Source organism: Melanostigma gelatinosum, assembly GCF_949748355.1.
Source record: "Melanostigma gelatinosum genome assembly, chromosome: 1".
In the NCBI taxonomy this organism is placed as follows: domain Eukaryota; kingdom Metazoa; phylum Chordata; class Actinopteri; order Perciformes; family Zoarcidae; genus Melanostigma; species Melanostigma gelatinosum.
In genome coordinates this window covers 29,778,871-29,803,301 of record NC_136634.1, presented here as the reverse complement: position 1 = coordinate 29,803,301, position 24,431 = coordinate 29,778,871, and the positions used below count along the sequence as shown (strand labels likewise).

At 42.8% G+C, this 24,431-nt stretch overlaps 1 protein-coding gene across 1 annotated transcript in view; it reads left to right on the top strand.

Moving 5' to 3' along the window:
* Positions 1-12,664: 12,664 nt before the first annotated feature.
* The window catches only part of LOC306797681 (NT-3 growth factor receptor-like), a gene marked incomplete at both ends in the record, with an annotated part of 225,650 nt that continues 213,883 nt past the window's right edge, over positions 12,665-24,431 (top strand). Inside the window, one exon of the mRNA XM_079297062.1 lies at positions 12,665-12,942. Within this exon, the coding sequence (XP_079153188.1) occupies positions 12,665-12,942 (278 nt within the window). The remainder of the gene's footprint in view (positions 12,943-24,431) is intronic.

Here is a 24,431-nt window from a genome sequence, read left to right as displayed (position 1 = left end):
TAGGTAGAGACCCCGGGGAAGACCCAGAACACGCTGGAGGGATTATAGCTCCCAGCTGGCCTGGGAACGCCTTGGGATCCCCCAGTATGAGCTGGAACATGTTGCGGGGGAGAGGGAAGTCTGGGTCAGCCTGCTTGGCCTGCTGCCACCGCGACCCGACCCCGGATAAGCGGAGGAAAATGAATGAATGTATAGAAGTCTATGAGAAAATGAACCTACTTGTTAATGGATTTATTACCTCAGTAAACATTGTAAACATGAGTTTATGGTGTCAATCTCTAGTTTCAAGTCTTCTTCAATACAGCATGATGTTCATTTAGTACATTATGGTCCATTTAGTGTCAACCATAAAGCAGGGTATGCCTAAGGGCGGGGCTACCTGGTGATTGACAGTTTGCTAATGCTACCAGAGTATCCAGTGTCTCTAGGTCACTCCTCTGCAGTTCAAATATGGTAACTTCAGTTCACTGGTTGGAAAAAGCCAAGTAGGGGGAAAGTAAGGAGGGACACTTAATGCTGTGACCCGTCTGGCATCTCGAATGGTGTAATCCCATCACAAAATGGTCTCTAATTATTTATTTATTCATACTACTGTCATTAGGTTTCTGGTGTTCCACTAGGCTCTGTTTCAGGCCCACAGCTCCATAGCCAAAGTTTGACCTTGCTGCAAAGTTTTTTCTGGAGAACACTAAAACACAAGCAGGCTGTTCTTTTATGAATAGAAGATAATTAATTTACTAGCCCACTATTTACCGGCTGGGACCTGTTCGAGTCAAGAACATGAAAATGAGAGAAAACAAATCTAGAGGGAGCTGTTGTGGTTAACACACACAGTAAACAGTGGAAATATAGGTGTGAGGATGACAGACAGTTGCGATAAGCCTAAATATGTGTTAAGCAAGAACACATGTGCCAGGGCAAACTGTGTAAAACCTGAGACAAAACCAGTTAATGCTTAAGCAGATAGGTGAGAAGGTGAGCACAAAGGTGCGCATTCAAACAACATAGTATACCAATGGACGCAACGTAGCACCACTTCTGATGTTGCAGGCTGTCCCTGCTTTACAAATATAGACAAAAATCATTTAAAAACACACAAACTGCTTTGGGTACATTGTGTCAAGTACGAATAAGAAGGTGATGTTTAAGAGTTTGAGGGCTAATTAGCCTCCATATCCTTATTTCTTACACAGTGCCTTTGTCTGTCTAAAGCCGTTTGCACAAGCTGTGGTGGTGATTTGAATGTGCTTCGTGCTTCCCCATGAAGCCACTATTTCAAGACAACAGTCACATTTAAATCCATAAAGGCAATAAACTGTACAATATAACCTTCTACTAGAGACCAGAGTTAGAAGTGAACCAAACAATCGCTAGCCTTAATGTCTGGTCAAACCATAGACTGTATATTACAAGTGGACAAAGTAATCGAGACATCACCCATTGGTTTGTGGACTGCGGTTTAGAAGCCTCCAGTTCGGTGATTTGGCCGTCACCATCTTGGCTGTTTTTTGCAACCAGTAAAAGGAAGTTACCATTAAAACAATTGTCTTGTTTGAAGGTCATCCACTACACGGTGTCTTCAATGGACTCCGAAGCTCACTTAGTGAGAGACTCAGGATGCCTCAGTGTTCTACTGAACGAATAAGAAGGTCTTTCGTTCCAGCAGCAGTCCGATTTTTTAATGAACACCTTTAGGGTTTTTTATCTTTCTGATGTCAATCATGTTTTATATGGCATTGTCTGGTGTTATTTATCCTTTGTAATGTGTTTTTGTCTGTTGTGTACTGTGGACTGTGTCGTCTGTATGAGTTTTTGGGTGACAAATGAGTTTCCCCACTGGGGATTAATAAAGTTTTCTAATCTAATCTAATATTTGGGATGTGGAGGAGTGACGTAGAGACACCATATATAGCTCTGGTAGAGGCTGCGACCTGTCAATCACAGTAAGCCCGCCCTAAAGCACAACCTGCTTTATGGTATATTTGACTCTAAATGGACCATCATTTACTAAATGAACATCATGCTGTATTGAAGAAGAAATTGAGACAATAAACTCATGCCTAGAATGTTTACTGAGGAAAAAATCAAGTGAGAGTGTCATTTTCTCATAGACCCCCATAAAGTCTGACTTATTTTTGCAACCAGAGGAGTTGCCTCCTGTTGGTCAGTAGAGAGAATGCAAGTTTTAAGACACATTCGCATTGGCTTCACTCATCAGAAACGGAGGTTACCGCCTGGGTCAAACACGCAGCTCATGTTTCACCGTAATGTAATGAACACCATGGAAGTGTAATAATACACAGGTCAACGACTACTAATCTCAGGCCCCGCAAACATCTTGCATCTTTAAGAGTCCTGATGTATCATACCTGACATTTGCTGTACATAATATGAATAATCAGACACTGCGTTTCCAAGCTCCATTTTTTTTAAATAGCCACTGTGAAAGAAAACAAATCTTATTGTTTTTTGCATTTGAGATGAGTGTGTTTTTACACCAAGACCTGCTGTACATTAAACCAGTTCTACATTAACGTCAGTAATGCTCCTGGGCTGCTGCTGCTGGTTTTAGATGCATGTGGTTTCTGCCCACGCCCTGATGTGTTTAGCTTTTTAAGCAGGCCACAATCCATCGGAGCAGAGCCACAGAGGGCCCTGAGGACAGATGGAAGGCCCAGGACAGGCAGGAAACTCATGTTTTACTGCTCCCTTAAAAGGAAATGGACTTCTATTAAAAAACACTGTGGTGCTTGTGCTGTTGTGAGGTTTCTCTGCCTCTCTCTGTGTATATGTCGTTTAGATAGCGATAGCAAGCTGGTGTCTTTCACTCTAAAAGAACAGGGTTCTTAAGAGCATTTAGATACAATTCATTTACAATATATTTGTATTTATGTTTGGTTGTTTCTAGTGTAAAATGTGATCTTTTCACGGTTCCTTTTCCTTGTCAGGAAGGGGGAGCAGGGGGAGCTTGCTTGCAACGCGGCTTTGCCGGCGCTGTGTTCGGTCCGTTGTGGCGTGTCTCATGAGCTCACGCGGACGTGATCAATCCTCGCTGCAGGGAGGGTGATCTAACTTCGGCTGACGGCGTGGTCCGTGCGTCTTACCGGGAATCGTCGGTGAAGGAGGGAGGCTTGGTCGTCTTTCCTTCGCCGGAATGTGTGCACCAAAATAAAAAGAAAAGCAAAAAGCGGAGAACGGATCGCTGAAGCGGATTCATTATCGCGGGCGGAGTGGGCCTTTACTCAGCGTGGAACACTGTCGTTTCGACCAGCGAAATGGCTTGTGACCTGACAGGGTTTGAGGAGGGGTGAAGGGCAGTTGCTTCCTCGTGGCCTCGTGGCCAGCGTCGCGCTGGCGGGGTAAGCTGGATCTCCTGTGGCCTGGACGGGGGGTCCGAGGGCGAAGAGAGCGTTGCGTGCTCCCTAACTCAACCGAGGTCGAAGGGAAAAAGCATTGAGGTGTGTACTGCAGGCGGTTTTGTAGAACAGTGGTTGAACCACAGGGGTCCTGGGGTCTCTTGGCCTTCGGCCAATGAGATTGCAGCGGTGCATTCAGGTGACTTCAGGAACCATAGTTTTTTGGGGGGGGGGAAATTCACACCCTCGTGTGAAATTCCTTTGCTCTCATCAAACTACAAATCAGGGTGAAACATTTGCTTGAAAAAGTGAAGGCCTGATTCTCTTTGTCCACAGCACATGTTGAAGCCATATGGTCAGACCCCAACATGGGACAACATTTCAAGAAAATTCCAAGAAAACCACCGTAAAATGATTCAACATTGACTTGGTTTCACACGGGACACAAACAGTGGTCCACTGGCTGAAAGTTGTATGTTTGTTTGACCCGACCATCGTTCTCTGTTGCTTGAACCGTCTAATATTGAGATGGACGGTTTACATTGGAGTTTGTTTTTGAAACAAGTTGAAAACATCTCCCAGCATGTTTTTCTGCAGAAACAGACAAGGTTTTCTTATAATTGGGCGGAAACTGTAAATGTATCCTCTGGGGAACATAGACATCGGGCCAATCGGTCATGTCATTTTTGGAGCCGCCACGCTGCTACTGCGAGGAAGAAAACGGTTGGACCAAATATGGACCTTTTAGTTATGTTTGAAAATGAATGAGTAATAATAGAAGCAATGTTGGTTAGGGTCAGTGAATATACTGTGTGTGTGTGCGTGTGTGTGAGTGAAGGGAAAGAGACACACACAGAGAGCAAAAGAGAGGTTGGTTTCTGTCTATCACGAAAACCACAGCCTGGTCACAGGCAGTGCATTAACTAGCCATTAGGAATCGATGGTTCATCCATAATGCACTCTCGTCATAGGTACATTAAGAAGTCATGACATTAACAATTGATTGATGTCATCCGAACGGGTGGGACCAAACCCTTTTAGCCCAAAAGCACAGGAGAATAAATATAGCTGCAGCAGGCAGTGCATGCAGTCAGGACAAAATGAGAGAACAAACTAGAAAAAGCATTTCCTGCAGAAAATGCGTTGGAATGCTGAAAACTGAAATGAATCGCACACCTCTCCTGAAAGAGCTGAACATTTTGATATTTGAACAGTTTCTGTGGCTTAAAAAAATTCATCAGTGGTCAGTGGCGGCTGGTCAATAGAGGGCCATGGGGCCTGGCCCCACCATGAGCCACACAAAAAAAAATAAAAAAAATAATAATAATCATAAATTATATAAATTTCAATATTTGTGTTTTTGAACTATGGAATGTATCCAGTAATGTGTGTAAAGTATGATATCTGCGCAAAATATATGCTTTTCCTGCTCGTGCTCTCAGCCTGTGTGCTCTCTGATCGTGCTCTCTGTCTGTGTGCATGACACTCTGAGAACGCGCAGCTTGGGGGGCCTGATCGTTTTGGCCCAAAAGAGGCGGGTCTATGAAGCAGTTTAGCCAATTGCTGATTCAAGATATAAATGAGTGACATACAATTTAGCCAATTAGCGCCCTCAAATAGATTCCGCTTGGCAAAGTGAACATCTTTTCTTCTACGTAGTTGTCCTCAGTCTCATCTGCTTAACTTGGTCATGGAGGCATCAACATGTAATAGAGATGTTAAATTAACAGTGAAAACTCATCATAGCTTAATTTAACATCAGTATTCATAATTACACGTCATGTTTACTTCTCCTGATCTTTACCTCCTATAACAAGGTCCATAGGGGCATCTCAATAAATACACGTTATATTATATAAGTGTTATTTACTGATTGTTTTCGTGTTGGAATACATGTTAAATATTTAACTGGCAAGTAATAATGCGTGTTTGATACTTACATTTTTTTTGCATGACATCATACTGGGATGTTTGCTGAAATTGATAGGATGGCCCTACCTAGAACATGTTCCACCAGCCGCCACTGTCAGTGGTGATATTTGTAGTAGTATAAGTTGCAGTAGAAGTATTATTAGTAGAAGTATTAGTAGCATTAGAATAACTACTAGTTATAGTAGTAGTAGTGGAAGTTGTAGTAGAAGTATTATTAGTAGTAGAAGTATTAGTAATTAGAAGAAGTAGTAGAAGACACACATAAACAGAGGTTATTAAATGCCTGGCTTCTTCACAAGCATTTCAATTAGAATTCACTCTTTGGGGCTTTTATTTTGAAATGGGGTGTGTGTGTAGGGGGGGCCTCTAAAAGTCTCAAAGACCTGAATGACTGTATGAGAGAGAGACACAGACAGGGAGAGAGAGAGAGAATTAGTGAGGAGAAAGAATTAGTGAGTGAGAGAGCGAGAGAGACTGATATCTCTGGCAAACTTTCTCATTTGGAGATTATACTATGTTTCATCTTTTACAGCTTACATGACTGTTGTCCTGCTCTGCCATGTCTTTCCTCGTCTCTCCCTCTTGTGGCGCGGTGTGTGTAACTGTCACTCGAATCAGGAAACTTATCAGAATACTCATATCTGATTGGCCGAGCTGCAACACGTAACAGCTGCAACAAATCATGTGTGTGCGGCTTTTATTTTAAAATGGGGTGTGTGTGTGGGGAGGGGGGTGTGAGTCTGTGTGTTTATCAACATCACTAATTGGCTCAATCGCGAACACCTGTGTGCCTGAAGCCATTTGAAAATATTCTCCATAGAGATCCCATTGAAAATAAAAAGCTTAATAATTCAAAAAGTTTAAAGGTTAGAAATATAAAAAGTCATAGCACCCCTCTGGTGAATGAGCTGAACATTTTAAGAGTTGAACGGTTTCTGTAGCTTAAAAAAAATGGAGGAGAAGCGGTGCGATGGAAGAAATAGAAGTTGAATAAAGAAACAGGATAACAATAGTTGGAATGCTTAACAGCATTCCAACAATAACAGGACTGTTAAATACAGCGTGGGATTAGAAGTACATACACACAAGACCATATGATAAGTCTTTTTTTCTTTTCAAGAGAAATTTGCACATTATGTATATGTAAGCACCTGGTTCTTATGCCCGTTATTTAATGGACCATTCAGTGTTTTAACAGATGACGTCTTAGTTTTGGCTATCTGTAACAGGAGGACAGAAATTAGTGGCAGCGCAGCAATCACAGGCAGAGTCAGTACTGCAGGTTTTTAATCCAACAAACCTCAACCAACACAAAACATCGCTCCTTCCAGAGCTCAATCACTCTATGACAGGGGTCTCAAACTCCCGGCCCGCGGGCCAAATCTGGCCCGCCACGTCATTTTATGTGGCCCGTGAATCAGCCAGCAAAAAACCCCCAAAACTTGATCATAAAAATATCCCCATAGTCGAAATTATGAGATAGAAAGTCGAAGTTATGAGATAGATCATCATAACTATGATAGAAAGTCATAATTCTGAGATAGAAAGTCAAAATGATGAGATACTTAAACACACAGCCACAGAAGCAGCTCTTTGGCTGGTTACTGTACACTTGAAATAGAAATGTATTGAGAGTATATTGAAGACTACTTTAAACATGGCTTTAAAAACACATGAAATACTTCATGATTGTGCAAACGCACCCTTGAAAGGATTTTAAGCTTTGAACAAAGTTAATGTCATAACTTGTTTGATATTTGTATTTGATATTTTCAATAATAGTTCTTTGATAGATATTTGATAGAGTAATGTGGGTTTCTTAACTAACTTAATTAAATTAAAGGATTTAAGTTATAATCACAGAAATATGCTTAAATATATTTTTACATTTATATAACTGCATGTACACTATTTTTACACTTGAATAAACAATAATCAAATGCAGAGACAGTTATTTACCAATATGTCAGGAGTAGTTACATTTACACAGTCTTACATTTACAACCGGCCCTTTGAGGGCGACCGCGATGCTGATGTGGCCCAGAGTGACAATGAGTTTGAGACCCCTGCTCTATGACTAAACTAAAACAGCCGGGCCGCTAGCCGACTTACCGGGCTTAGTCTTCTTCTCCTCTCGTTGTCTCCTCCCTGCTCCGTTTCTCCCCTGGCCTTTTGTTCCCTCCCTGATGAGGAGATCCAGATCAGGTGTGTCTCTTCCCACACCTGATCTCAATGCTCTCATCAAGGAGAGGGTGGAGCCTTCTGGCAGGAATGTAGCAGCCAGCCACGACCCTGCCCCTCAGGCCCTTACACTATCGTACCTCAGTATCAGTTCGGCTGAGATATGGGTACATGATGACATTGCAAGCGGTCGGATGTGTTATCAAGCAATGGGACATTTTAAACTTGATAAGGACAAAGACATGAATGTTTATACTTTTTGTTTTGTATCCCAGGCACTTAGCAGTCAAAGCTTCCCACTAAGAATGAAACGCACCACAATGCCACCTCTCTACTTTCAGCACATTGTCAGTTGGTTATTGTATGACTTGCAAACGATTTACTACAGTTTTTACAATAGTTCAAGGCTCATTTATTGTTGTTTTACACACAAGGTTGCACAATGAAATGCAGTCGTAGTGCCTTCATGCTACACAAGGACAACATGACGAAACAAAAAACACGGTTGAATTCTCTGGGCAGATAATATTTTTTTTAAATACGACATCATCAGAGTCCGCCTCCTGCTGTCCCTACGTGGCCTTGCGCTCTGGCGGCGCGGAACAAGTTCCATGATGTCATGATGGAGGCAGGTCTTAATGTCGATGAGAGTATGAGGCCATACGTGTTCCAGTTATAAAGATGAAAAGACAAACAAATTCAAACTAAAATATAGCAAAGTTCATTGGAGCTGCTGGCCGCCACAGCTGCATGAGTCACCGTCACCATGGTTATTGTGTGCATGTATGTCAATTACATTAATTTAGTAGAGTTTATTATCTTTATTAAACTGAGCCTGGTGCCGAAGAATTGCTGCTACACTGTAGGGCCATTATCAGTCTCTGCCTCCAAAATAGTTATTGATTGCGATCAGAGAATATTTCTGTAGTATACCAAGCAAGTGATGATAAGATCTTTTACCCGTGTTTTTTCATCCGCAGACGACAGCAAAATCTATCTCAACGTTGCAGCTTGTGTTAGAAACTTGTGCTTTTCTCATACATGCTGACAAGTTAGTGCCGCACGCCTTGTAACCAGGGGCGGACTGGGGGGAAAAAGTGGCCCGGGAGTTACTGTCAGACCGGCCCACTCAATACACGGCGCGCTGCCCACTCAATGCACGGTTTTTGCAGCAGCTCACTCTTTTCTGCAACACCGTCTATGATTTTCTCACTGTCCAGCATCTGCAAAACATCTGTCTGAGCAGCCATCAACATAAAAGCCTCCAGGTGCTGTTGAGAGAGCGAGCTCCTGAGCCTGTTTTTGATATATTTCAGCGTCGAAAAGCTTTGCTCGCATGCTACCTGTGTGACAGAGAGGATAATCAGGAACCTGTATGCAAGGCCTATGATGTGGTATGCATCTGTCAGGATGTTGTACTGCTTCAGAACTCGGTAGCAACAGATTGGACAGTCCTTGCAAGATGAGCACTTTTTGTAAACCATCTCTGCCTCATCTTCAGCCTCATCTTCAGCATCCTCCGGCCCGGCTTCTGTTGTCTTGGTTGTGTACTCCTCAAATACTGATGCCTTCAGCCTATCCCACTGTCGTGCCAGACGTTTGAGCTCGCTTTGTAACTCGCATAGTCAAATCAACGTAATTAACACAAGGACAGCCACAAAGTCATAAGAACCAGTCACATATATTCATATGACAACAAAGCACATCAATCCAGCAGACCTGCAGCGGATCCACGCATTCCACCACACAAGAGCACGAGCCATCAAATATTATTCATAAAAACGTTACTGCAGATGTAAAAAAACAAACGCAGTTTGTCACTTACCAAATTCTTTGTTGACAAAGAATTTAATCCCAGTACATCGTTTCAGTTCCAGTAAGAAGTCCTTCTCGATTCATGGACGCCGTGACAGTCGAGCCGCCCCTGTATTTCGCCGGTCTATGGCGGCCATTCGCACCTCCGCGGCCCCGCCCCGACCGTCGCCCGGCACGAGCGCACGGCGCAGACCGCGGTTATGGAGAAAAGTTTTTAAAAGCACCGTAGTGTCCAGCCGTGCTATGGCGTCCTCGGATCGCGAGGAGTAGTATAATGTCAGTTTATACTGTTGATGCAGTTTTCACTGATTATTGACTTTCGGTATTAGAGTCAATTGAACGTGTTCTGTGAAGCATATAATATAGTCGGGGCCGGCGATGTCAGAGACCGGCCCAAACCCCGTCGGCCTACCGGGGATTCCCCCGGTATCCCCGATGGCCAGTCCGCCCCTGCTTGTAACTCACGATTCAGTTGCATTTTCATAAAGTTGGGGAACTGAAAAGAGAGATTTTAAAAAATGGTCCAAATGGAAAGCACCAGAGGTTCAATGTGACTGAAAAGCATATCTTCATCATGTCATATGGGACTGATGGTAAAGACGGGAAAGAGTCCTATGTTTATGAAGAGCATTAAAAGAAAGCTGAAGATGGTCTCTCAGCCCGAGCTCATAACCTCGCTTTGACATCATCAGGGTCATTTTCTCAGACTTGACAAAGCTTGTTCGTATTTTGAAATTCTGCTTACTTTCAACAACTTGAAATGCTGACTGAGGTCTTAGTCTGGACCTCAATTGTGACTGATTTTGTAAGCTTTTCATGAGCTGGTGCCTCGTGATGGACAGACCACATGACGTTCAGGTCGAGGCGTGATCGTAGACTGTGTAGCAGAAGTGGACGTAGTCACTGTGACGTAACCCACTGGTTTGTATTCAGTTGTGAAGCCTTGAGTTCAGCAATTTGGCTGTCGCCACCTTAGTTTTTGGCCCTCATTATCTTGGATTTTTTGGAACTAGAAGTAACACAAGAGGGGGGAGCTAAGCGGCAACCTCCAGTTCTGCCGAGTGAAGCCAATGTGGAAGTTTCTTAAAACTTACATTCTCCCTACTGACCAGCAGGGGGCGACTCCTCCGTTTGCAAAAAGAACTCAGATTGTATAGATTTCGATGAGAAAATGACTCTACTTCTCTCTTGATTTATTACCTCAGTAAACATTGTAAACATGATGGTCTTAATCTCTAGTTTCAAGTCTTCTTCAATACAGCATGACGTTCTGCTACTGGAGCTGTATATGGCGTCTCTACGTCACTCATCCGTATTCCAAATATGGTAACTTCCTTCATTGGTTGCGAAAAAAAACCAACATGGCGACGGCCGTAATCCAAGATGGCGATGGCAAAATCGACGTAAACGAGGATTCAAAACGTCCACAAACCAATGGGTGACATCATGATAACTTCATCCACGTCCCATATAAAGTCTGTTTGGGACCCAAGAATATCCAATACAAATTTCATATTAGTCAAATGCCAATGCATTATATCGGACGTGTGGGTCACCTGGGTATGATAACAATGAACCTGGCTCTCTGTGTGACTGTTCGCTCAAGGCAGTTAGATAAAACATATGATGCACTGTGTTCATTATCCCACGCTCACTCCCAAGATATAGACGCTTGGTCAGCGAGACACTCCACTTAGGGAGGGATGGATGGGTGGGTCAAACCAACACAAGCTTTCACTCAGGACACATCTTTTAACGCACTATGCACTTTACTAACGCTGGGTACGTAAGTTATGCTGCAAGTATTTTATTTTATACCTTAAAATCCATTGCATCTTCTCGTCCATAGACTATACAAGAAGTGGACGTAGTTGTCGTGACGTCATCCATTGGTTTGTGGACTGCGGTTTCAAAGTCTCGAGTTTGGCTATTTTGGCTGTCACTGTCTTGGATTTTGACCGTATATCTTGGGTTTTTTGGTACCAGTGAACAGAAGTGACCATATTTGGACAGCGGAGGAGAGACATAGAGATGCCGTATACGGCTCTGGTAGCAGCCGGTCAATCACAAGGTAGCCCCGCCCTAAAGCATCCCTTGCTTTATGGTCTGTTTGACTCTAAATGGACCATCATTTACGAAATGAACATCATGCTGTATTGAAGAATACTTGAAACTAGAGATTGAGACCATAAACTCATGTTTACAATGTTTACTGAGGTAATAAATCAAGAGAGAAGTAGAGTCATTTTCTCATAGACTTCTATACAACCAGAGGAGTCGCCCCCTGGTGGACATTAGAGAGAATGCAAGCTGAAGGCACTTCCACATTGGCTTCACTTTTCAGAACCGACGGTAGTCTCGTCACATGATTAAATAGAGACTTGACAACATCTGCATTCTATAGATATTAAGCAGAAATAGCCATTGCACATCTATATAAGTCATACAAGTAGTCCTTTAACTGAAACTGTCAGGGGAGTATGAAGCAAATGACACTTCGATCGAATAATTGTGAGTTCTTCTTTGAACACAGGTGCATTAACAACATGGCTAATTGGTGGCATGAATGTGTGTGTGTGTGTGTGTGTTTGGATCTAATTATCCAATGCGTGTTTAGTTCCTGTTATTTCTGTGGGGTCACAACCATCTAACAACCACGCAGGGGCGTGTGTGTGCGCGTCTCTTGTCAGTTGTTTCCTCTCGGTCCAGTAGGTGGGACTTGAAGCTCGGGAGGATGGAGTCGTCCTCTCTCTCTCAGCCGCCACATCTGCGTCTATGTCTCTCCACCATTCCCACCGTCTGAGAGAGAGAGAGAGAGAGAGAGAGAGAGAGAGAGAGAGAGAGAGAGAGAGAGAGAGAGAGAGAGAGAGAGAGAGAGAGAGAGAGAGAGAGAGAGAGAGAGAGAGAGAGAGAGAGAGAGAGAGAGAGAGAGAGAGAGAGAGGACATAAAACGATGCAGAGAGAGGAGGGGAAGAGAAAGACAACCAGACCGCACGCGCTTCAGACCCCTTCATGTCATGGATCTGGAATATTTTCGGGATTTCTTGCACCTTTTTTTCCTCCCCGGAGGTGCGTTTCTTTAAAAAAAACGCGCAGAGGAGCCGTGACTGGCATCATCAAAAGCCCTGACATACCCACACACGCACACACACGTATACACACACAGACACACACACGCACACATATGGATACGCAGGGACATGAAGGGAGATGTGTATTTTGCTTCTTGATTTAACATCTGGACTCCATTGAGAGAAATAAGGAGAACGCCGGTTACGCATTCGCACACCCACGTATGCACGGAGCGGACTATGAACAAGAGGATTTGAGTGGGTTTTTTCCCGTCGCAAAGTTGCGAGGAGATCTCGAATCGTGACAGAATGGATGGATCTGGCGCGTCGTTTGGCGCATTCGGTGTCCGTCGCCCCCTCGGGGTACGGTGCTGCTGGAAGGTCGTCTTTCTGCTCAGCGTATTCTTTCGCAACTACCTGAGCTCCCTGCTGGACTGTCCGCCCACCTGCACCTGCTCGCCCACGGAGATCTACTGCAATAAGTCCGACAACAGCAAATTCTTCCCGCTGCTGTCCTTCCAGGGCACCGGGAGCGCCGGGAACAGCACCGGCAGCATCGAGGACCTTTTCCAGAACATCACTTCCATGTAAGTGCTACTGCTGCTGCGTTAGAACAGTCATGTAGCTGTGTGTCGGTGGTCTTCATTTGGGTTCAGGAGGTTACCTTTTCATTGCAGAATTTCGTTTTTTTTAAAGCAGAGAAAACCTCCACACTTTGGTGTTTATCATTAGAATAAAGGAAATCCTTTGATGGATATGTATCCACAGCATATGGGGAACAATCAATACATGTCAGTAATGAGAAAAGGTTCCTCAGTTGGGGAAAAAAAGGAGAGATGCATTCTGTATCGTGTTCTTTTTGGGGGTAGAATTGGTGTTTGCCTTGTGGGATATTCACAAAAATAAACTTTAAATCATCATAAAAAAATTAAAAAACAGACAAAAATAATGTAATATTGAAATGAGGGTACAAATAGACCATTATGTTTGTGGTACACAATGAAACATTTCAGATCCAAACTTAAGCCTGAAAATCGGCAATTCCCCAATCCCTCAACTGGAGGCCACATGTTACCGTTTTTTGTAATAGCGTCTATATTAGGGTTGGTACAACTTTTTGGATTGTTGTTACAAAGAACAATATAAGGAGCCATGGGCCAAACAGTTACACTGCCAGAAAATCTGATGCTCATAAATAAATAAATAAAACAGTACTGTGCCCACCTCAAATATGATGACGTGTAAATCTGTAAATACATTTTGAGTTTGAAATGACTAAATGTTGGTTTCTGGGCCTACTTAAAATATTACAATGCAAAATGTAAGATTATATCTGTAAGTCTGGATATCTAATGTTCAGATGAAAAAACAGAACAGGTACAAATGATCTTGGTTGTCACAAATGTTGTCGCCAACTACGATGTGCAATGTACATCCAATTTATAAAAAATATGCTCAAACCATATTCTATTATTTTTTTAATAACAGAGGGCCATTTAACAATTGGCAGCGGGGCCGTAGTTTGGCCATCCCGGGACTACATCCATACATCAACTCTATATTTGTGTACACTAGCTCATATACTGTACGACCTGGTAAACCAGTACTACATGACACTACCATCCTGCCTTAAAAAGCTTGAGAATGTCTTCATCTTATTTGGACATAATCTTAGTCTTTGCAAACAACTTCAATGTAGAGGAAAGGGTCCTTCAACTGAGCTCATGGGGTCAAGTCAGAGGCTTATTGTCTCAATCATTACTGTAAGAGCAAACAGACAAGCAGCAGCAACACACAGGTGGTTGGTCTGTTGAAGATCATATGTGTTGTTTTTATCCTTTCAATCCTGTAAGTTTTGTCTAAAATAGTTTAAGAAGGACACGATCAAGGGATTCTGTGACCTTGTTGTGGTTGAATGTTCAATGAGATTTTCTTTTCCCATAAACTGGTTCAGGTTTTAGAGCTGGTCACACCTGTGATGTAGTGTTCAGTAAACTGGGACACTTGGCGTCAATATGAGCCAAGCCAATTTGAAAGCACCTACAATGAATCTATGTCCCCATAAAAGTGCTGAATTCTGAGGAAATGAGTATGTGAAGGTGGTTTAAGTCTTTTTCTGCATTCATGGTGGCAGGCAGTCCTTTCTTAGTCAGATTGACCCTGACCAAAATGACTTGGAACGCTGCAGTTGTACATCATGTGACTCAGATCCTTTCTCAACGAGTGGATATTTGAAAAGCCTAAAAGATGTTCTTTGTTTTTTTGTTTTTTGACTGTGAATGAGCTACCGGAAGATGATCTGAAAGGCCCCAGTTCTTCAATAAAGAACAGCACAAAAAGCATTTCCTGATTCATTACTCTTCCCCTTCGCTCACTGCAGTATCTCCTTAAATACCTTCTTTTTATATTCTTTCATGACAGAAAACCGCATTGCCCAAGAGGTAATAAGACCAGATATCTTGAAACAGCTTTTACATTGGATGATAAAAGCAGGCATTGCTCACTGAATACAAACCACCAAGGACACAAATTACTTTAGAATCCCTATTTACTTCGTGAGCCCGGCCTGAGAACCACAGGAGGCTGAACTTCTCCCAAGAAATCCTCCTTCCTTTGGATGAGAACAGCTCAAAAAGACCCCAAACGTCACATCTCTTGTTTGATGGGATGTTGAGGAAAATCTGTCTTGTCAAGACAGCTCTATGACCAAACGAGAGGCAGTATACAGTATAAGGTCCATCGAGTCCATCTCACATGACCGTTATTTCTGTGTTTGTGTGTGTGTGTGCATGTGTATACGTATCCTCCTGCGGGATTTTCCACATGCATGTGTCACCTGCTCAGAAAGTGATCAGCATTCACAATCAGAAGTTGTGTCGGAGCTGAATTCATTCAGCCATACTGAATAATTCATTTGCCGTATACACTCGTTGATATATGCATCGAGCATTTCCATACAGTCGGTTAGTTACAAAAACATGATACCTCACAATCAGCTTTGTTGGCCATGTGTGCGTACGCATGGAGTTTGACTCCGGTTTACACTTTGGTCTCAACGTACATACACAAGTTTACAAATAAACAAGAGAAATATGAAAGAACATAAAACAAGGACAACAAAAAAAGTGGATCAGATGTAGGTATAAACATTTAATGTTTAACGACTATGTACAAATCAATATCATTTACCTAAAGACACAAAGAATATATACAACACGATGCTTCTGCCTTTTGACAAAGCACCTCACCTCCAAAATCAACGTTTGTTTATTGATAACCACGCTACCTTGAATTCTTGAAGAACACGTTGTTGCATGCCTCTGTGGTGAATGGAGGATGAAAAAATGCCCCAAAACAGAGTAAGTCCTTGATGAATGGAAGTCAACGGAGGCCAGCACTAACAACAGCAAAACAATATAAAAATAGTTTTACAAACTCTCACTCAACTGGTGCAGAACAATCCAATTCTAATTGATGCATGTCCTCACTACTTCCTTGAACACATGCATGTTTGCTAAAAGTTGACTATTTAAAACACCACCGTTCATACGGTCGAGTTTGAAGGAGTAGTTCGCATTTGAAACATGGAAAAAAATCACTTTGAGGCAGCTTAAAGGGAACTTTGAGGCTGAGTTCATGTTTTTGCCTCCTCATGCAGGTGGAAATTCAGTCAAGTTGTTCAACCAGATTAAGGAAAATCAGTTTAAAGACATATTGATTCTAACATCACCATTTCAATGTCTGACAAGTTGCCATCATTCCGGAGCTTGTCTGGGATTTTATTATCTTGTGCACAATCGTCGTTTTCAAGTTATGCAGCCAGCCAGCGTGAGCAGATGTGAGCAAGAACTATTGAGCTGTTTTATCTGATAAACTCAACACGTCACATTGTTCTTTTGAGCATTTTAACCTTGAGCGTGCTTTAATAAAATAAAATATACCCAGAGCTTTTGTTCTGCGTGGAAATAAATTCAGAAATGACCCTTAAGCTAAAATTAGGTTTTAGGAGTGTGACTTTTGCTTTGTTCGTCGTCATTGTGCTTTTACACCTCAGCAATCAAAGACTTCAGCTGAACCGCAAAGAGTTTTGTATTTAACAATCGGAACCAGTCCTTTGAACAGAAAACAAGCAGAACCATGGCAATGCTTGCAGTAGCACCCATCAGCAGTAGCAGATGGGTGGAAAGCTTTTTCAACAGTAGGCAGTGCGCAATTATAAATCCTACGGCATTTCTTGGCAAGACCTGCTCTGTGTAGCTCTGTGTAGCAAATTTGTTAAGGTCAGGCATTGACCTCGAGTAAGTAGGATCAGGATAGCCCATTGGTCAGCGCATATGACCTGAACAAATCAAGTTACCGCTAACTCTGCGAGTATGGACGCCTGGCCAATCCTAGCACTTGTATGCTGCGCAGGGAGGATTTTGCCAAGAAAAGGCACCGGGATTCATAATAACTCAAAGGCAGTAAGGGTGGAACTGTACGTTTATTTGTCCTGAACCATTCAGGATGTTCGGTTTGCTATGCACCATCCGTTCGGTACTCCCTGTGACCCAAACGGTCAAAATAGTATATTAATGTCTACCACACTTAAGCGCGGGATAAAAATTCTGGAGCGCGACTTTCAACCGGAATGTTTTGGCAGCGCAGCAGCATGTTTTTAGCTGTAGCATGCTAGTCGTAGTTGCCCGATTAGTCGCATTGACCGAGCTCACTCAACAATTTGTGTCAGAACGTGTGCCGATATTGTTCAACTGAAGTCGAGATACACCTCAAACATTTAAATTTGCGATGACATCAACCAAATGTGTCAATTAGCGTAACGAAGCAAACAAAAAAAGACTCCTACCCACAACGTCCAGGCAGCCTCAAGCTGCAACGTTCAGTTTCAAGTAATAATTTGGTTCTGGCTAATCAACAACCAGTACCAGTTTAAGACCGGTCCATTGGTACCCATCCCTACTGACCATCCATCCCTGATGGAAAGGAGTATTCTGACAGGGAAGAGTGCCGTTGCCAGTGCAGTGAGCTAATCAGGAATAATGGCTCCATCACGTCATAGTAGAATCTGAGTGTTGTCTAACATTGAGTTCGTGCACATGCAGCACCATACTCCTCCGGCTCAGTTCACCTCACTTGGCTTTGGCGGATCGAAAGTAGAAAACAAGGTCGACTGGGCGTCAAGATAAGAGATCGGCATTTGTTACATGAATTTCCTTTCGCCACATTGTAGTTATGTCTGTGCATGGATGTGTGTGTCTTTCTGCTCTGAGGGATTTTACATTTAACAACATTTCACCAGCTCTCAGAGGTTGTAGTCCAGCAGGTCATCGTTGTGGTAAGACGACAAACTGCAACTGTATCCTCGTACTCTCTTATTTAGCTCGCATTCCCCCCCACACACACATATTGTCATTACATGTCAGTTGTCCATCTCCCGCTGCATTCTGCAACTCAGCAGCACCAGTGGTCGGGATGGGAGTGTGTTTCGGTGCGAGCTGTCACTGCTTCCCTTGAAAGGCAGAAAAAATCGAATAAATCCCCTCTGCATCTGAGTCCGAGCCTCGTTCGGATCACTTTCCTCTGTCCGTATGAATTTGACCTCATTGCCACTCACGGTGAAATGAATCCGATCTTCACGCTTATACACACACAGTGACTCACGAGAGAGGGAAGACCCGGGACTGGCAGAATGCACAGTGACATCACAGTAAAGAACTAAGTGTGGTAGCAGTGCTTCTGATTTGGAGCCTTTCCTTCAAACATTTTTGCCTATTTACGGCAAAACATTCACATAACTGTTGAAGCATTAACCAAAAGATAGAATAGCAGTTATGATGTTTGAATTACTTTTTCTTTTCACCTTCCAGTCAGATCTTCTTCCTCCTCACACTCATCCTCCTCCTATGTGGCATTCATCTCACGACAGTTTCAAAGAAGACCTGAAAGTGACTCCAGATAGATGATCCATCGTGCCTGCTTTATTCTTATCAAACTCACGGTACTTTATTCATGAATGGCAATACGTTTGGAAACCAATGTATCCATAAGCTTGCTGTTGGTCGAACAATTATTTTATTAAACTCTTAAGATGTCATGTCAGGAAACTAAAGATCTTAAAACCCAAATAAACAACTGGTGAATTATTGATGAAATCAATTCTGCTGCAGCCTAACTGCACATAAACCCCCGAACATGAACAAATATATGGAAGCTGTGTCACACGATATTTCCTTTCAGCATCAATCCACGCAATGGCCACAGTGCAGGACGTGCAACCCCGTTGAGCACTTTCATAACACAAAAGACCAATAGCAGACTAACCAGAGCAACAGCTCGCGGGGACCTAGTGGTCCCAGGCAGGAGAAGCAAGTTTAGCCAGCTATCATACTCTGTCACAGCTTCCGTCACCTGGAACACTCTCCCATCACACATAAGACAGAGCACCACATACAGGTTCTTCACACACAACCTCAAAGCCTGGCTCATTAACAACCAGGTGTGTCAGCACTAACAGTCTCATGCCTGCCATGTCCGTATGTAGCCTGCCTGTCTGCCTGTCTGCCTGTCTGCCTGTCTGCCTGTCCGTCTGTCTGTCTGCCTGCCTGCCTGCTTGTCTGTCATGTTTGATCCTGTGTCTGCAGGATTGTATTGCACAGCTCTGTTTGCTTGTTTTTGTGTTGTTGTCTTTTTAAACAGTTTTTAAATGTTTAAATGTTTTTAGCGGCTTTTAACACCGTGCCCAGGGACAACGGTTGAAAATTAGCTTTTTTAGCTAACACTGTCACATTTACAGTCATGTTTTTATTAATGTGTGCTGTCGATTAATGTGAACTGTCCCTGTACAAATAAAATCTTAATAATAATAATAACTTAACCGAAATAACACGTCACGCTGCAACTTTGTCGCTGCAGAAAAACTGCCACGGTTCTAGTTTGAAATGACTCATCCAGTGTTTGCCATTGATAACCTACAGTCTGCGTAGGCCCGCTACAGTTTCATAGTCTCCCTAGTCTCCTCAGAGGGATTCAACTCGGCGGGTCGGTGTGGGAGGATCCTCTACACGGTGCTGGCCGGCCCTCACCGGGCGCATCTTCTCAGTGTTTGGTGCAGCGCTACCAGCTCTTGCTCGGCTCGGAAAGGCTGGGGGTGAAGGTGGCTCGCGGCTCCCCTTGCACGGACTAGCTGCAACCTTTTTCCCTGCGGGAGAAGGACGGAGCCCCCTCGTGCAACTGTAATCGAGATCGTTCAGAAATCAGAATCAACCTCAAAAACCTCAAAAGTCTAAATACATTGTGCAGTTAAAATGACAATGATAATGCACCTTTGTTGATTAACAGTAAAAGACAGAAGCGCTGGATTAGAGTGTGCATTGAAATCTTTGCGGGTCTCTGCACACATCAGGAAGTCTGTATAAAGACCTGCACCCCGCTGTGTAAAGGTCCGCGTATTGGATGTTATTTTTTGGAACGGCGGAGCGTTTCTTCCTCTCACTTGCCTCTCACTTGAACACAAGCAGGGATTCACTCCTGCTGCCCCCCCCCCGCGCCCCCCTTCTGATTCTGTGTGAAGACTTTCAGCTGGCAGCAGTCAACACACATCACAGTGCATTAGGATCACATAGCACAGCAAATAAAATGGCACACAAATAAAACCACGCAATAGCTGAAACTGGAAGAAGAGTATCAGTCACCGTTATTTTTCCAACAGAGAGATGGAGAAAAAAAGGAGACTTAAAGATATCTGTGAGGTGATAGACGGTGATTATATTGTGAGAACAAAACCTCATTTCATTATTAATCCGTTTTGGTGCTGAAAAGAGGCTGCAGCAACAGTGATGCCTGTTTCCACCCACCACTGTGTGTAGGAGAGTGCAACACGGGGGCGGCTTCCACATCGAGTGCTTGTTTTTTCACGCCAGTCACAGAGAATTTAGTGAAATGAGCGGAAAACCCCAGAAAATGAGAGCCGCTCGCCGATAAGGCTGCTTTGTTTTTAATTTAATGTCCCCGGGAAAGGAAAAGTGGGAGAGAAAGCTTGAAAACGGAGAGACATAGATAAACAGTTTGAGGTGGGAGGAGGGAGAGGAGGTTTTATATCTGAGAGAAAAGGGAGATGAAACATGAGGGAGAGAGATCAAGTACTGTGCTGTTTAACAAATCAGCACCACATACATAGACAGCTCCCTGCGACACGCACACAGTTGTTCCTCATCACTCCCTTTTAATTTCACGGACTGAAACAAGCAGGTTTTTTTTGCGCCTCCAAATTTGACATTTGGCAGTATGAATGTTCAGTGGGGGGCTGTGGTCGGAGAGTTAACGCAAAAGTGTAACCCTCACTTGATATAAATAGCTTGTTTGTTTATGCTGCAGCCGGGACACACAATTTGTAGAACTCCAAGAATTCTTTAATACAGAGGTGCAGTTATAACTTACCTTTTTAAATTAAACTTCGGACCCCCTGAAAGCCTCAATAGCAAAGAATTGGGGATTATATGTCACCTGCAATTGGGTATTTCGGTCATAAACCACTAACTAACGCTAGGTATTGGCACTTGATACCTTTACGGTATCAAGTAAAATAAATCAGTAACAAGAAGTATCGAGACTTCTCCAGTCAAACGATATCTGAGGTTTTTATGATGTGGAAAAATATTCGTAGCCAATCACTGCAAGCTTTCTTCATTTTAATGGCCCACTACCGCGGCAGCTAACCCATACAGCCGGGTCTGAACACGGAGATGTCCAAGTCGGCGGCTAGAAGCCAATGATGCTAACAGCGCAAACTGCTGTAACAGCGCCACACAACAGCAACAATGTCGACAAACAAAGTTAAACAAAGTTTAAACCTAAGGTGGAACAGGTGGTTACGCTTCTGCAACAACAAGATCCCACCAACGTGGGTCGAGGATAGCATCATCAGCAGTGCGGCGGCAATTAGGTAGCCAGTGGGCACACACGCAGCTACTATTGACAAAGTGGGTATAGAATGAAGTACCTAGTATCAGTATCACTTTAACTGCACTGGCATTGGTATAGCATTGTAACTTTTAGTGGTAACTAGTCATGCAGTTTTTGCCCATGTGTTAAGATATCTGTCTCTGAGATTATCTTGCCACCATAACAGTGCAGTGAGAATGGAATTTGGTTTGCGAGGCTTAAATCAGTGCAAGATACAGTTGGCCTTGTTGTTCATTGGAACTACTGAAGGTAAGCAATGGAAAACTCCACACGTAGTCACATAGCTGTTGAATTTTACAAATATAAATCTCATTCTGATGCTCAAACAATTCAGTTCAGCCTCCCTTTGTCTCAGCACAGAGATCTCAAAAACCTTGGAAGTCAATTATGCCTTTGTGCATTTTACGCCACTATTTGTGGTGATAAAAGTGGGTTCATGAGGATGTTCAAATGCAGTTTTCCACCTTGTATTATGAGAATTTTTTTTTCTAAAAAAAGAATTAAATGCAAAACAAATGCTGCCTTAGATCCTCACCACCCCCACCACTCAGTGCATGTCACGGTAAGTGATAATGTTAGCCTGCAAAGCATAAAAGCTTCATAAATTGTTCCATAATTCAGGCCCCAGTTTGTAACTCGTGCATTTTTAAATGATTATCAGCGGAATAGGTCTGCAGTGTAATTAACTTTATCATATCAAACAAGGTGAGCGTTCAATGTGGTGACCTAGCCAACCTTGGCACCATAGAACCCCCCACCCCACCCCACTCTCTGAGGCCTTAACGGAATGCATGACCCACTGTGCTTACGCTATGTAATACGCTATGTAATACGCTATGTAATACGCTATGTAATACGCATTGTAATACGCTATGTAATACGCTATGTAATACGCTATGTAATACGCGTTGTAATACGCTATGTAATACGCTATGTAATACGCTATGTAATACGCTATGTAATACGCGTTGTAATACGCTATGTAATATCCAATAACATTAGCAGCCATTATGTACCACGTCATGTCACCCACATTGCTGCGAGTGTGTGTGTGTGAGTGAGTGTGTGTGTGTGTCTGTATGTGGACGTGTAAAGGATTAGACAGTCTGGGTTGAGATGCTGTTAAGGCGATAATGCGACACTGAGTTTTAGCTGGCTATTTTCTTTCTCCTTGCTCATCAGCACTTAGTGGGGAGCAGAATGTAATAATTAAAAAAGACATTTCAGAATAATCTGAACCACGCTTGTCACTGTTATTTAATCTTTCATTTAAATAGGGGAAAAAAGGACAGGATTGTAATTTACAAATATTCCTTTGAAGGCATGAATACACTGCATTCAGGGTTGAAGTGTTTGGCAGGTGGGGGAACCGTAATGCCCAATCCACATAGAAGTGATTTTAGAAGTGCAGATCAGATACTTTTTATTAAATGTAGGCTGTCACCGGCGTGACAAATAAATGAAACAAAAATGCGAAAAACACGCCAGAGCATATTTCTTGTCGAGGGATTATATTGTGAAAGGTGCGAGTGGATCTGATCTGCGCTGCCTTTGCCAAGTTTAACGTCTTGGCTGGACTATGGCGCTTCTGTGATATTGTTTTATAAATCCTCAACCTGTTCCACACAATGGAATCAATTGATGCCTTTACTCGCAGTTTGAAAGCCCAGAACATTGACGTTGCTCCGGAAAGAAAGTGTCGCCTTTTGGCCGATTAATATTCATGTTCTGTGTGAAAGTATTTATGGCAAAAAAAATAAAATAAAGTTAATACACACATATATATATATAGCCCCAACAAGCCCCCCAGTGTGTAAAGGCCTTCAGGGGGGGCTAGAAGGGGGCTCACTGGACTTTTTAATGTATGAAAATGCCGCTCAGATTTATTTTAATTACATCAATTACATTAAATCAATACGAATGCATTAAACAAATGTACCCAGTAAAATACAGCATATGTAAATGTGTTTGTCTCTCTTTTTTTTAAACATGAGACCTGTCTCAGCTGATGCATGCTGGGATAGGCTCCAGCTCCCTCTTGACCCTGAACAGAAAAATGGAAGCTCAATTTCTAAAAGTCCCCCTATCAGATACCAACATGATGCCAGGTGTTGCTGCTGGGTCACTGGGTGAGTGCATTAATGCTAATTAGCAACATGCAGCTAGTGGAGCGGGAGGGAGGAGCACTGAGTGCCTGAGAAGGACCAGCAGCCTCTGAATGAAATGCAGGTTTATTAGGGTTGTTTAACCAGACAAATAATTCTTAGTTAAAATGCTAGTAAATAGCACAATTATATATTACATAAATTGTTAAGCACAGTAAATAACATTAAGTCTCTACAAGACTTTAGGGCTAAAATGTTGTCCTCGTGATTCAGGGGTCGATCCAGCTGCCTCAGCTCAGATTGATGTTCTATTCATTGGAATGACAAAATATCACAATGTGAATTATTTTTCCAACAAACAAGTAAAAGGTGTTTATTCCAGTTCTGAGAAGTGTCTACAGCGCTTTCCTCCAGGCAGCGTACGACCCAAACATGCTCCACATAACTGAGAGCAAAACCCATGTGCCCAGTGGAAAATGTAATGTTTTTGAAATATTCGTTGTCACTGTTCGTTTGGTCCCCAGCAACACACTCGCAAAGTGTGAAGTAGAACGGGAGATTTGTGGAAATATGCAAAGGACACACAGACAGACTGACAGAGACTTCTTGCTTCATCTTGTGTCATTTCAGCACCAGGAGCTGTCCACACTGTGACCTGTAGCAGTTAGAAGCCGGGTGCTTGGCACATTATCAGTTTGGGTCAAGATGGTTTATATCCCTGCATTCATATTGTTAAACATGTAGTAGAAAAATTTGATTTAATTGAGGGGACAAACGTTGCTGGAAAACAAAAGTACCAATGTGTGCTGACATGTAGACCTGATATTTAAATGAATACTGCCATGCTGTGTGTGGCTATTCAATAACCCAAATAACACTATTTTGCAGTGAACAAACCCATCACCACGTCTTTCATGCACAACTGTTTCCATACAGCACCTGTTGACCAAACAGTCCAACTCACGCTAACATAAAACACTGAAAGCACGCCGTGTGTCCTCCTTTTCCAT